General features: G+C 39.7%; 1 protein-coding gene across 2 annotated transcripts; it reads right to left on the bottom strand.

The window, feature by feature from the left end:
* Positions 1–38: 38 nt before the first annotated feature.
* Positions 39–11,732, bottom strand: arf2a (ADP-ribosylation factor 2a). Of its 2 annotated transcripts, none has more exons than XM_047800808.1 (5): positions 11,583–11,732; positions 4,689–4,846; positions 3,903–4,013; positions 3,679–3,803; positions 39–2,221 (listed from the first exon to the last, which is right to left on the bottom strand). In XM_047800808.1, exons 2-5 carry the CDS (start codon positions 4,834–4,836, stop codon positions 2,060–2,062), a joined length of 546 nt encoding a protein of 181 aa, XP_047656764.1. In that variant the 5' UTR covers positions 4,837–4,846; positions 11,583–11,732; the 3' UTR covers positions 39–2,059. The 2 variants fall into 2 exon arrangements, with proteins under 2 accessions (XP_047656764.1, XP_047656765.1); XM_047800809.1 differs by lacking the exon at positions 11,583–11,732 and adding an exon at positions 11,082–11,100.
* Positions 11,733–15,443: the final 3,711 nt, after the last annotated feature.

Here is a 15,443-nt window from a genome sequence, read left to right as displayed (position 1 = left end):
TATGCACCATTCATTGTATGCAAATGAATAGAAACAAGTTTTGTAATAGAGATCTCTTTATTATAGTGCATTTCTCAGATGTTACAAGATGGGTTAAAAAAGCTAGAAACAAAAAAAGAGAAAGGAAAATCTAAGAAAAGAAGAAAAAGGAAAAAAAAACAACAACAGCCATATGCACACTTTATTTTTGCGTTTTTTTTTCTTCTTAACATAAACTCTTCAAATTAAAGCTTCACATCAGAACATAGGGTAGCTAAATGAAGAGGCTAGCTAAAATACATTTTCTTACACATTTTATTTACTCTCCAGACAGATGATGCATCATTCAAAGAAATCGGTTTAATGTCATCCACTACATTAGATCTACAAGACAAGATCATTTTAATAAAAAGCAAAAAAAAAAAAAAAACCTAGTAGACTTTTTGGAAACTGATTAGTTTTGGTGTGTTGTTTAAAAGAAAAAGAAAACAGAAAGGAAAGAAAATGAAATATCTGGACAAAAACATCCAGTCGTGGATCTGATGAGGGGGGGCATGTTCACCCGCTGAGACCTTTGGGTCGTTGGTTTATATCGAAAGCAAATGAAACGTTTGCAGAAGCCTTTGGGATGGAGATAAAAGAAGAGAATCTGTCAGTTTGATGCATTTTTATCTTATTCATTTATTTCCAAAAGGGGCCGATCGATAACCCGAGACGAATGAAAGAAGAGGGGGGAAAAAAGATGAGAGTGTAAAAGCAGTGAGCGCGTGGATTAAACCGGTTATACGGACACAGCGAGGCGAACTCGCACGGGTGTAAAGACGACGTCCCCCGATCTGCTTTGATACCATCCGATCCGGCGCTCTTCACACTTTTTATGATCGGTTACAGATTATCGTTCTGCAGCATTTAAAAAAGATGGATGTTTTGACTTTCGCGAGGTCGAAGATGGGGTACAACATCTAATTTAAAAAAAAAAGATAAAGAAAAGAATGAAAAATCAAGAGTGGGAGCAGCTTTAAAACAGCCTCACTGCTCCTTCAGAGGTCTCCGCTCGAGCTCAAAAACAGATGCTGAACAAATGTTGACACTTTAAAGTGTGAGTTCGGTAAAAAAAAAAAAAAAGAAAAAAAAAATGCTGCCATGTCACTAATTAGGACTAAATGGAAACCATGCTTTTATCATCCACTTACTGTTAGCTACATTAGAACACGAGGTGAAATATTTCAACCGCTTTACTTCCTGTTATCTAGAACTGACGACCGTGTACTTCAGTCAAAAACACCGGGGTGTTTTTTGTTTTTTAGGACGCTAGTCAGGCCTCAATATGCCTCAGGAAACAGCAAAATGTTCATGGCAACCTCATGAGCCTCGTTTCTAAAATAAAGCAAAGAAGGATCTAGGATGGATAACGTTATTTTATTGTCTTTTTCTTGCTTTTTTTTTTTTTTTTTTTTTCTCCCAACCTGATGCAGGTTACAATGAGTTTCATCATAAGTGGGGCAAAAAACGGTGACAGAGACTCGTAACATCTTAGACATGCGTGACGGTTTATCATCGGAGGATGGAAATCAAGATTTTATTTTTTTTTCTTCAATATACTACTTTATTCTGTGTGTAGGTCAATAAAACATTCAGCATCCTGGGTCATTCTTTGCTTCGTGAAAACCGGGGAGATGTGGGATATGAAGAAACAGAGAGACAAAGAGAGAGAGAGAGAAAGGGAGAGAGAGAGCGGGAGGGAGAGAGAGAGAGAGAGAGAGAGAGAGAGAGAGAGAGAGAGAGAGAGAGAGAGAGAGAAGCGAGCTGTACGAGGAGAGCATGTGCATCCGAAGGCACAGCAGAGCTGCTCCCACTCTCACTTCACACTCACACACACACACTTCCATCCTGGCATGTGTGTGTACACAAGTCAGCACTGGGGAGAGCCTCTAAAGTCTACAGAACCAAACGAAAGAAAAGGATGGATAAAGTGAGTGACCGAGAGACTAAATCCAGCGCCGCCATTCTCATTGCGCACACACACACGCACATCACACACACACACACACACAGAGCACAGAGAGGTGAGTGGAATGGATCATTTAGCGTTTTTCAGCTGGTTGGAGAGCCAGTCGAGGCCTTCGTAGAGCCCGTCTCCGCTGGTAGCGCATGTGGCCTGGATATACCAGTTGCGGTGCCGCAGTGAGTGCAGACCCAGTTTGTCTGTGATCTCTGCTGCGTTCATAGCGTTAGGCAGATCCTGTGGGGGTGGAGAGGGGAAGAAGAGAGAGAGAGAGAGAGAGAGAGAGAGAGAGAGAGAGAGAGAGAGAGAGAGAGAGAGAGAGAGAGAGAGAGAGAGAGAGGAGGTGAAATGTTAAAGCTCCATTTTGATAGATATGCTGAAACGAAAACGTCAAACAACAACAAATAAAAGCACTGTGTGAAGTCGCATTCCAGATGGTTAAGAAAAAGAGAGATGTGTTTGATAAGTCAGCTTGTGGGTGTTTTTGTGAAACCAACAACAAACCAAACTGTGTGTTATTTTCAGTGTGTATTATGAATATTATATAAAAGCAGAGGACGTTTACTTCTAGAGTATTAACGCGTTACGCCAGACCGAAGCGGGTCGGTAGAAACCGACGGAAACCGTCGTCTGTACACCTGCAACTCGAGTTTTTGAAACTACAAGATATATTAAACTACTATAGATTCTCATCTGTTTACTTTTCTTCTGAAAAATAAAGCATTAAAAGATAACAGTTGCTACTGTACAGTCGTGTTAGTTGCTTATCCAGATATCAGAAAGTGAAACATTAGGTGAATGCTAGTCGAGAGCACAGCGCATTTAATAACAGAAAAACGTTTGTTGTGAATGCGTAACCAATCAGCATCAAACAGCGTGACTTTGGGCCTTTTTACACCTGGTCACTTCGTGTGTTTTCTCTGATCCCATAGCTATCTGATTTGTTAAAACTGTTCCATTTACATCAGCCACATAAATGTGTCTCGGCGAATCGGAAGTCGATCCGATCTTTCTACTCCCGCCCAAAATGCTAATATATTTGACCTCATTTCCGGGGGATATTTGAAATGGAACACGCTTTGGTGGATGCGGTTTTCAGAACGCGATCAAAAAGAAGACATAAAAACTCGTTACGACGGTTATGCTACAAAAAACAGCGTTTACTGTTTGCTGCGTTTTCGCTGGCGGCAGCAGCGCGTTTTAAGACCCGACGAGACGCCTGGGTGAAAGATCACCTGCGAGTGACGTACTTCCGTTTGGGTGGAGTATAGCGCTGACGTATGTGGCTTCAACAACCACATTCATTTACACCTGTCCAGTTTCATCTGAAACGCGTCCCAGACCACCTCCTGAAGGGGTTTGAACGATCAGATTTATATCCGTCTTGAAACCGTTTGAGGGCATTTAGACCTGGTCTTTTTACCATCGGATAGCTATCTGATCACAGAAAACGCCTGAAGTGACCAGGAGTAAAAAGCCCTTTAAACCCACCCGAGTGTACCTACAGCTCCTGGTGATCGGAGGCATTTAGCATAGGGTTTGAGATCATTTGAAAAAAAGGTGCTTTAAAAGGTTTGTATCAAACGGTTATTTAGTGAGCAAACGACTCTGAAAACGTAACAGAGCTCGATTGATCGGCCAAAGCCACGATCTGAAGTGTTCTCTCCTTTCCTCTCTCTTTTTCTCTCACTCACCTGTTTGTTGGCAAAAACAAGCAACACGGCATCTCTGAGCTCATCTTCAGCCAGCATCCTTGTCAACTCCTCTCTCGCCTCGTTCACTCGCTCCCTGTCGTTACTGTCCACCACGAAGATCAGACCTGACAAACACGCACAGAATGAGACACGCAAGACATTTAATTCCTTCCTTTCGTCTCGATTAAAGTACGTGTTTTTTTTCCTCAAATACACGGACCGACCTTGTGTGTTCTGGAAGTAGTGCCTCCACAGCGGCCGGATCTTGTCCTGACCGCCGACGTCCCAAACCGTGAAGCTAATGTTTTTATATTCTACTGTCTCTACGTTAAAACCTGCAGAAAGAGAAGAAAGAACGTCAGAGAGAGAAGAGAAATACACACTCGATCCTCTACGCTGAAATGTGAGGGACCGACAGAATGGTGCTTCATGATATTTTCGCATCCGAAGGCAAAAAAAAAGTGAACCAAAGACATATCAAAATCCAGATGTTCAGATTTAGTGTTTTACATGAAAGCAGGCACATTATTTTACCAACCTGCTTCAATTTATTTTTTTAAAATATAAATTTCATAAAACAAATCTGTTTGAACTGATTTAGTGGCTGAACTTTAAACAGCGCTGCACGTTATACATCGCCGTATATTATACGGCGTCGTTATAGACGCTAATGAGTAAGACACCGTTTCGTACATTACTACCGAGGTGTATCAACCTCAAACATAGGCAAAAAAAATCTCTAAACTGTTTAGAGATATTATTAATATTTTATCTTTAGAGTTATTATTAATGTAATCAATATTACTAATATTGTAATTAATTAATTTTAATATTTTAGGATGTGACGACGACGGCTTCTGGTACAACCGCATGACGAGCTCGTTCACGATCCTGTTCGATTAAATGTTAAAATACGTAAAATATATCAAACAAATATAAATGAGCGTTTCTATCGAACGAAACAGAAACTGCTTTAAATCGTAGGATAATAATCGGTTGGCGCCGCTCACCGATAGTGGGGATGGTGGTGACGATCTCGCCCAGTTTGAGTTTGTACAGGATGGTGGTTTTGCCAGCAGCATCCAAACCCACCATCAGGATTCGCATCTCTTTCTTCCCGAAGAGATTCTTAAAGAGGCCTGCAAACATGTTCCCCATGGTGGAAGATCTGAAGGAGACAAAATTTACGAGCTCAGAACAGCGCATATATATATATATATATATGTTAACTTTGTTTAAATTAGAACAGTGTGAACTTTGTGAACTGTGACTATTGTGTGGTTTGGACAAAGCCTAACAGAGCTATCTTCTAAATACGTATAACAATAAGCACAAAGCAGGAATGAGGGACGATGAGGAATTTTCCAGCTGTAGTTAACAGAACTCGGAAGCGTTGGGAAGTGGCTTCGCACAAAACACCAGTAGTGACAAACTCTTCTGAAACGTGTCTTTCTAAGGAAGAAGAATTACAGGACGGCGTTATAAAATGGAAAAATAATACCGTAAGCCCATGACATTATTCTAATATTGAGAGCACCCACACTCAGGAATGAGCGATTTGTCACTCGATATTGGCGGATGATCATACATGTGCCTGCTGCTAGACCGCGTCACTAATAGCATTTTCCTCATCGTCGATCTTTCGTGGACATTTTTTTTTTGCTTCTCTGCTGAGTGTCATAGCCACTGATTAGCCACATGGTAGTAGCCTGATTTTACTCTAGTACTACTAACCGTAGACCACAGATAAGCTGTTAGATAGAAGCTTTCCTCAAAAATTAAGTTGAAATGGCAAAGATTGCTGAGTGTCAAAACCCTGTGCTGTGTTTAGGGGAAAAAGGCTAGAGCTCAGCACAGCTTCGCTGATCTAACAGTAGAGAGAAGAGGAAGAACAATGAGGTCAGTGATGTGGTGAATGTAGGCCACTGCAGGTAACCAGAAACCTGATCGGCCTGTAAAAGGAGACAGCGGTGTTCTGAATTAATCAGACAGGAGGATCGCTTATCTTCTGTCAAGCAGGTTATGAATCCCAGGACAAGGACGTCTTCTACGTGAACGCGAAAATATTTTGGAAAATCGAATCGTATTTTTTAAAATCATTCCTGAACCTCACAGGAGAACGTAGTAAAATGATCAGCTCCTTGCTTTCGTCAGTTTTAAAGTTTACATGGAACAAAAGCAGGCTTTTATAATCCTGCATGTAAACAGGAAGCACCGCTGCATGAAGCCGTGTGGGTTAACGCCGTGTCTGAAACGGTGCCCTGCTCCCTACACGGCGTACTAAATGTTTTATTCTCAATTATCGAAAACTAACAAAACGCTTACGAACAAGACAGGGAGTAGGATTCCCATGATGCACTGCGAATTCAACAGGGAATACATAGAAGGTAGTGTTTAAGACACAGGACAGCCTGTTCCCAGAAAAACAGAGGCGGACTCCACGAAAATGGAAACAAAATAAAGAAAAGATAAAGATGCTGAAAGATCTCAACATTTACAAGAAAACAGACAAACCTATACAAAGAGCTATTAAATCTGACTCTACGATTTAAATGTCAAGTGCAGCTGTGCATCACAAAGGTTACGCTGCCTAGTGCCTGGTGGCTCATGTCGCATGTGGTTTGTCTTGTGGATTTGCACTGTAGCACAGATGACGTGTTAGTAGGGTAAACGGGGTGGGGGTGAGGGTGATATATAAAATATAAAATATGATGAAAGCCATCATGTGCCCCCTTCAAAGAAAATAATGGCTGTTATGAAAATAACAAAATAATGATGTGTCATGAGGCAGAGCAACACACTCTGTAAAAGGTGTTGCATGCACAAGCTCACACACGACCAGGATTGGCTAGTGTCTCTGTGACAAGGGGAGAGAGAACATCTTACCTCCCAGACACAGAGCACAGCCTAATTTGCACTCTTGGACTGGACAACCAAGGCCTATTCATGATTTGATCGTGGGAGAAGACCAGGACAGGACCCGGCACGCGCTCCCGCCAGGACAAGACCCAGCCACAATACTGTATGGATTACAACTTGCCGCTATATGACATTAGCGTTGCATTGTAATACTCTTATCAAATGAGTAATAAAAGTTAACACTAATATGTATACACAAATGATTTTGAATTTTTCTTCAGTGTTTTAATGAGTCAAGCATGCTTAAATGGAGGTCAAACAGGCTTAAGGCTGTGGAAAAAACCTCACTCGAGGTTGCAGAATTGCATTCAAAAAAAAAAAAGAAACAAGAAGTGAGAGTGAAAAGACACACGGAGTTAAAATTAGATTTGAAAGTTGCAGGGACATCTTTTCAGTGGCAAAACCGACAAACCGTTCGACCCGAACGACAGTTACCACAGTCGGTATTCTCGCATACCATCTATTAAAATCCATCAAACATTCTAGCACCTTTAAAATTCACCCTTATACCCACAGGTGAGATTAGATTAGATTAGATGGCAATACTGGCCAGTAAGAGCGGAGTAAATAAGTAAACGGCTATAAGTTCGAATAATGACATTTCTGTGCTGATACTTGCTGATAAACTGCTCAGCACTCAGACAACACTGATTACGGAATTAAGTCCTGAGTAACCCGAATGTGTACAGGATGGGATAAGTCAAGTCAAGTCACTTTTATGGTCACATCACAACAGCACATGTGCCATGGTGAGTGAAATTCTTGGGAGCGTGCACCAGAAATTGCAGAACAATTAAAACATACGGTAATTAAATAGAAATTAAGAGCAGTTTACATACGGGTGAGAAATGTGCAAAATGCTCGTTACCAGGTACGGGATATGTGAATAACCCTCGGCGTCCCTGCCATTATTGTGCTTCCGTTCTTTCATCAAATAGCTCAGTGACGAGGCATAAAAATAACAAACCTTTAAAACACCAAACACAATGAGACAACGGGTGGGGTCATGGTTGTGTATTCACAGATACAGCCTCGCTTTAAATTGTGGGATGTGATAGCTCAGTGGTTAAGGTGTTGGGCTACTGATCGGAAGGTCATGGGTTCGAACCCCAGTGGTGGGCCCCTGATCAAGGCCCTTAACCCTCAGCTACAAGTCACTCTGGATAAGGGTGTCTGCTAAATGCCGTAAATGTTAATTAGAAATGATTGTCCAACGAAAATGATATGAACATTTTCCAGTCCCTACTTTCTGAATGCAGATGAAATCACTTCCATTCAGCAACTAATTAAGATAAAGGAAGGTCACAAATCACAACCCATGGTAATGTTTCCAGTAACACATTCAGCATTTTAACAATTGATTACAAATTCCAGTGTTAGCAAAAGTAATTGTATTTCCTCATTTTCTCGCGCTAGTGACAGTAAACTGCTAGGTTTCACGTTCCCAACTCATGTGGTGACGAACAGATAAAATGTCTCTTGAATGACTAAATCTTGCACTTGTTCATCACCTGGTTTACATCTGCAGCACACAGACGGAGCGAGAGCACAAAAAACGGCGGCATAGCTATGAGGAAGTGCACTGGAACACTGACTCATACTGGAAACACACACTCACACACAGGCATGAGGGGTGTGAGACGTGTAGATTTGCTTTACCACATGCAGACACTGAATACTAAGAGATCAGCCTACACATTGATCCACACCCTACAGAAAGGAATAAGTAAGTGGACCTGGGTGAAGCTGGTTCATTTACATACTTAGAGATAAAATAAGTGATAAACGTTACCGAAGACACCTTTTTTTTTTATTTCCTTATCCTAGTTAGTCATACAATCAGGTCCTGAAGTGCCTTCTCGTTTTTTTGATAAGGTTTTTCTTATATTGATTATAGCGTATTTCCGCTAAAGATTAAAATCATTTCATATTCCAAGTATCAGAACAAGCGATAATTAACAACGGAGATATTTCGAATAATTTTAAACGAATCTTTATCGAGAGTGCCGGTAATTATGGAAGAGTGTGTACATGAGGAAATAAGCAATAAAAGAGTAAAGAGGAGCAACAAATTCATTTCTAAAGGGTTCCTCAATTATTTTTTTTTGTTTTACATTTAACAATCATGTAAAACACTTTGTGTCAAAAAAGTACTACGCGCTGGGGTCAGTGATTTAACACCGATTTCTAATTGCATATGAAAATGTTTCTAGCAGCGTTTTTGTTCACAGGCACCATGAAAAAAAGTCCATTGTTTATTCTGGTATGGCACCATCGGCTCTTTTCAAATCATCACCGATGACAAACTGAGCCTCATGACTAATTCACGAGGTCCATGAAGGATTAATTATTGACTGTAAAGGACAAGAGAAGGAAGGCACGGCAGGTAACGAGTCTTTTGCGAATGTCTTGGTCGGTGTAAAAACGAGGCTGACCTCCTCCCATGAGGACCGCAACTACTGGCGCAAAGCTCGCACAACCAACAGACAATCCCAATGCTTATCTTTCCTTCTAGAGAACATTTGTATGGATTTCCAGTCAAGCGAATGCTCCTGATGATCTACGGATCGCAAGACAATTTAACAGGTTCGGGACAGACGTCTTCACCTGACTGTCTTCTGTAATTCAGTCAAGCATGACGCAACCAAAAAGCAGACACATGGGCGTCCTGCTGGTCGATCTTTTTTTTTTTAAGAGAAAAGATAAGCTAGAAAATTTGACACGGGACAGATAAAAGAAAAGCTACAAAGGGTGTTTTTTTTTGGTAAAAAAAAAAATAAAAATCATAGCGAATATCCCCGATCTGTAATCACTGGTACACTGCATCTGCACCCAATCTAGAGGGGCATCTAGTTTCCAGGCATCTTGTGTGATCACGTCAGAGTAAACAAAACCATGTGCAATGTGACATAGTTGAAGCTCTAGGATTTGAGAGCTTTGAGCCAAGCACATGACACCATTTCGTCTAACAACGTCGAGGTTGCGCCACACTCTGGGACTAAGATAGACTAAGACCAGCGTATCGAGTGCTATTTTTCATCTTGTCAAGCCAGATGCAACGGGCAAAATTTTTGTTGGCTGTTAGTTTGCGTTATGTTAATTGCTCCTCTTTGCAGCAGGAAATTTACCATTTTTATACTGGAATCCCATGTCACTAGACCTAATACCCTGCCGGCACGTAAACCACGCATCCGTTGCCCGTTAATGCAAAACATAAAAGCCAGCATATTTTAGAAGAAGAAGAAGCAGATTTTACTTGTCACATATACATGACAGCACAAAAAAATTTATCTTTGATTATCCCAACATTGGAGGTAGGGTTCAAATCATAGGGTCAGCCATGATACAGCCCCCTGTATCATGGAACCGAGAGGGATAAAAGCCTTGGATAAGGTCAAGGACCCGACAGTGGCAGCTTGGCAATGATGTGTCTTGATCCCTGATCTTCTGATCAACAACCCAGAGCCTTCAGCCACCGCAGTCCGTTTCAGGATCATAACCTTTACAGCATATAACGATATCTGATCAAACATGTACAAGGTAACACTGCTATTCGGTATGAAATGAGGATCAAACACATTACAGAAAAATGCTGACTATGCGGTTAAGTAACTAGTGTTCAAAAGACACCAATTATACGAACTCAACACTACATACTCCATGAACTCAGGGATATTCATAATCAACGTGATGTTCAGTTGTGGAATACAAACAACGTACCATACGAATTCAGAGACAAAAACGACTTGTCGACATTTACATTTAGGCTAATAGATTCCTATATCATCCATAATGTTCATACAGCTGCACTGCATTCTGGGACTTTGAGTCCCAACACCTCCATTATTCATTTTTCAAAATCTCATTAACATCACATCGTAGTAAAAATGGTAGTAAATTAACGAGTGTCCAAAAAAACAAACCCCAGCAAAAATCTGACCCGTTTCATTCATACTCTTTGGACACTCTTATTTACCTCCACCTTTAAATGCCTAAATGCCCCCCTCCCTCCCAGTGACGTCAGCAGGGGACACAAATGAAAAGATCTCGAAGGAATAACTAAAATACGACACCTGTTCCCAAACATTTCAGTATAAATAATAATAATAATAACACATTTAGCTTCGCTTTAACTGATCTCAGATCAGCACCGACATCAACTCACGAACAGCGTCAGCGTTAATTCAAAATACAGAGATATATAGACACGAATATATACACACGATTATGTTTATAATCGTTTAACACGTTATATGCGGCTTGTCTGAGGTTTTTAATTGTTCAAAATAATATCAATATCCTGCTGTAAAAGCTCCAGGTCTCAACATAATGCGGCTGTGAAATCCATCGACGTCGTTAGACCCGCACATCAGAAACACAAGGCCTTCACTTCACCAGCTCGATATCTGATCACATTAACATACACATCGGTGTTTTTATATATAATATATATAATATATACTCTCTATTCGCAATTAATTCACCTCACAGTTTTATATAAACGCCTCCCGAGCAACACAAACGCGTTTCCTGTTTCCTATATTTTTTTTCTTCTTCTTCTTCTTCTTCTTCTTCTTCCTAGATATCCGAGTATCTTAGCCGGTTCATAGCACAGGAGCTAATCAGGGGCAGTTAGTTAAAGAAAAAGGAAACACATCAGTCAATCCATTCATACGTGATAAACGAATATACACGTAGAAAACACGTCGTGTTAGAAACGAGCTACACGTTAAGCCACCTCACGTATTAGCCGCCTGTGCTATAGGTTTAGCAAGTCAAATATTAGCTTAGCTAACCGATGCTAACATGCTAACAAAATACCTTTCCTAACGTAAGCTAATTTTTCAACAGCTAAGATTTAAGCCTCGAATGTATGTTTATAATAGTGTACAAACAATATCTTGTTTTTTTTTCTAAATTGTTTCACGAGCTGTGTGAGAATAGATACCGCTGTGTTTTTTATATATATATATTTATATATTTACCTTTTCAGTGCTGCTTTCCAACAATATCCCTGTTCTCCTCGTCACCGCTAACGACAAAATGGCGTCTTTCACCGGACTGAAGGCAGCCGCGTCATGGGCGTTGTCCAAAGTAAGATTTGAGCCAATCGTTTTGTCCAAAATGGCCAAGTTGTCCCGCCTACAATCTGTGTAATCCAATCAAATCCGACGAAGCAGATTTTTTTTTTTGGTGGGCGTGGGTTAAAAAACCGCTCAAACGCCCCAGCTTCCGAGTGTAACATCAGAAACAATCCACTACCTCACTACGTAGTCTGACTATGTAGTAAACAAGTGAGCAGTTCAGACAAAGCCAGCATAGATTCTGTTGGTGAGATGACAAAGCAAGCCTTAAACATAAGAAGAAATAAAAAAAAGGCCCTGATGTTAAAATGTGCTCCTCAGCATCACCATCTGATGTCTTAAGAAGGGTCTGGACCGGTCATCTATGGTCCATGAGGGACCTACTGGATAAGAAACAGACACGAACAAAACAATGGAGTGTGTATTATAAATCCATTGTGACATGATGATCAGAAGGTCATGAGTTCGACTCCCTGGTCCAGCGAGCTGCCACTGCCTTGCCCCTGAGCAAGACATTTAACCCTCAATTGTATAAATTGTTTTTCTCCATATGGAGGATTCTAACATACCTTCTAGTTCCAGATCATGAAACTGGACAGCGGGCATCTCGGCACTAACAGTGTAACTTCTGTGACTCTCATCGCTAGAGTCACAATCGTGGCTCAAGTCACTTTCACAGCTGCAGTCACTCAAGTCACTTTCACAGCTGCAGTCACTCGAGTCACTTTCGTGACTCCAGTCACTCAAGTCACTTTCATAGCTCCAGTCACTCAACTCACTTTCACAGCTCCAGTCACTCAAGTCACTTTCATGACTCCAGTCACTCATCTCAGTAACAAAGTAACTCTCATCACTTGACTCTCATCACTTGAGTCACTTTTGTGAAAGAGTCAGTCACTTTGGATAAGGGTGTCTGCTAAATGCCAGAAATGTAAATGTAAATATGTGTAAATGTGATTGTCTGAACGATACACTGGCATTCACAGTGTTCTATTTCTGCTAAAAGATGATGAGGAATTCCTGAAAGAGTCAGAATTGGAAGCATCGTTCTCCAGGAAGTCACTCTTCACCAAAGCTAAAGGCAATAAACACTCTTCCAATATACATCCATCAAACTGTTTACATGCTTTACATGGTTTGCACTGTTTTTGCTCTTTGCACCTGCTGTCTCACATTTCAGTCGATTGCTGTTTTGCACAACCCTTTACAATACCTCATGTAACTGCTGCTATAACACCGTGTTCATTCCAGTATTTCTGCACACGTAACATTGAATGAACATACAGTATTTACACTGGTCAGTGCTGCTTTAGTGTTGTGTCTTTTATGTATTGTTTTGTATTTTTTGTTTCCACTGTCTTTTGTCCTGCACTGTCTTTTTGTTTTTTGTCCTGCACTGTTGACATCAGGTTGCACAGATGCACTTTATGTATCTAGGACTAACTTACTAAGTCCTTATAGCTCTGTCTTTGTTTTATGTAGCAGCCTGGTCCTGAATAAACCTTGTCTCATTTCACTGTGTACTGCAACAGCTATATATGGTGGAAATGACAATAAAATCTTCTTGACTTGATTGACTTGACTTGACTTGACATGGTAGCCTATTGGTTAAGGTGTTGGGCTACCAATTACAAGGTTGTGAGTTCAATCCCAGGTCCACCGAGCTGCCACCTTTGGGCCCCTGAGCAAGGCCCTTAACCCTCAATTGCTCAGTTGTATAAAAATAAGATAATGTAAGTTGCTCTGTATAAGGGCGTCTGCCAAATGCTGGAAATGTAGAGGAAATGATGACGAGAGGTTACAAGAGAGTAAAGCTGTGATCACACATTTTACAAGTCTTTATTTTTTGCTGTACTATGAAGCTGTCAGTTGCTGTTCCTAATATCGCTTGCCATAGTCATCTTTTTTAAGATTAGTAGTCGTTTAAACTAAGGTTTATTTTAAATAGGTTTTACTCCCATTTTTAGGCAGCAAGTGATCCAACGTGAAAAGTTTAATACAAAGACACCACAACACTGTCACCTGAAAGTAGCACTTTCATCACAAAGGAAAATACAAATTAAAACCATTTTAAAACGTTAAACAAAATAAATAAATAAATAAATGATGATGATGATGATGATGATGATGGTTGCACTTTTTTTGTTGATATCATAGGAGCATGTAAGTTTATCTATTTCCATTAAAAAAAAATCAATCTGTTCATCACTCAGTGGCATCACTCTTCTGGATCCCTCTGAGGAACAGAGAGGTATAAAGGACTGAATAAATTTGTGTTTTGTCCTCTCCATTCATGAATATTATCTATTATTACTTATACAGTTTTTAAGATATAAAATGTACTATGGTTAATTAATTTATGGAGTTTTTTTCATAGGTGTTGTTATTACAAAAGTATAATTTATACGTGTATTGTTACATTGATTGATTGGTTAATTGATTGGTTGAATGACTCATTAATTTCTTTTTATGTGGACATTTTATAGAACATATTTTCATAATTTTAAGAAATGAAGAAGTTTTTTTTTTCTGAGGCTGAATATAAATTAGGCTTTAGCAAGTCCTTATCTTTTCATAATATTTTTAGTAGAAGAAAGTCACTATAAACCCTTAACCACGTCTTGTATATTAACTCAAAAACATCATTCTAAGTGTAAAATATCCAAGAAATACTTTGTATAAACCCATAAATCCCAACAGTATAAAAACAGATTAATATTACAGTTATAGTGCCGTCTGGTGGTGGAATCAGGTACTGCTTTATCTTTTCTGTGTCTAGACTTTTTGTTTGTTTCTTTGTTTTTTTTTGTTTTTAAAAGTGTAAATTAGCTAGAATATTCTATATTGCCAGGTCCATAATTAGCAGGTAGTACAAACACACACACAAAAAAAGTTCTGAGAAACCTCAACATGTGTATGGTCAGATTTTTTAATTCTGGACACAATTAACACAATAAACAATACAATACTGTAAAATGAATAACATTTATATGAACATAGAGTGACATAGGTACTCCAGTGATGCCCACGTCTGTGTCTCGGCCTGTTTAACACACACAAGTTGTAAGCGAGAATATTATAAACCATATCCAAAGGAGTTGCAAATGTCTGCAAGATAACCTTCAGGCAGTATTGCTGCAAAAGATGTTGGGACAGCTGGATTACTAAATAAAGATTACCTTTCAGACATTTGATGAATAAATATGGTTTATAACATTCCTTCTTACAAATTGTGTGTGCTAAATGAGATCAGAAAGTGGGTCAGGAAAAGCTGCACAAGAGAATCCTCAATCATGTCGCCATCATCAGGTCGAGACAAGAAGGTGGGCATCTCTGGTGTTAAAAACCTCAGTGTTTCTCGTGCTAATTGTGTCCAGATTAAAATCTACGATCGTACACATATTAAAGTTTCTCAGAACTCTGTTAACCTTATTCACGATCTATTAGTGTATGTGTGTTTGTCCTACCTGCAAACAGTGCACCTAGTGCAAGACGTTGCTTCTTCATCTAAGTTGTTCGGTACATCCACCATTTTCAACAATGTTCTATAAGAACTGTGGAAAATTAGCAGTTATCAATATGTGTCTAACTGTTAGCAGTTAGCAATATGTGTATCAGTCGTTTTTTTTTTCCATGTGAAAGTCTTCAGTAGGGAGGAATTTGCATATTTATATTTTTTGTGTACCATGTGATATTTTTTTTTTTTGGCTTATGAACTGAAGGGAAAAAAAAGACACGTTGGTGAGGGAAAGTCTGTTTGTC

The sequence above is a fragment of the Tachysurus fulvidraco genome, chromosome 15, assembly GCF_022655615.1.
Source record: "Tachysurus fulvidraco isolate hzauxx_2018 chromosome 15, HZAU_PFXX_2.0, whole genome shotgun sequence".
NCBI lineage: Eukaryota > Metazoa > Chordata > Actinopteri > Siluriformes > Bagridae > Tachysurus > Tachysurus fulvidraco.
The sequence above is the reverse complement of the archived record's forward strand: the minus strand, read 5'-3'. Positions and strand labels throughout refer to the sequence as shown.

Bases quoted from the DNA above. Each gene is read 5' to 3' on its own strand.
- arf2a (XM_047800808.1), bottom strand. From the start codon at position 4,836: ATGGGGAACATGTTTGCAGGCCTCTTTAAGAATCTCTTCGGGAAGAAA. The intron at 3,804-3,902 runs GTCGGTCCGTGT...CGTGTTTGTCAG, and splicing joins CTACTTCCAGAACACACAAG to GTCTGATCTTCGTGGTGGAC. The intron at 2,222-3,678 runs GTGAGTGAGAGA...CCACCCCCACAG, and splicing joins TTGTTTTTGCCAACAAACAG to GATCTGCCTAACGCTATGAA.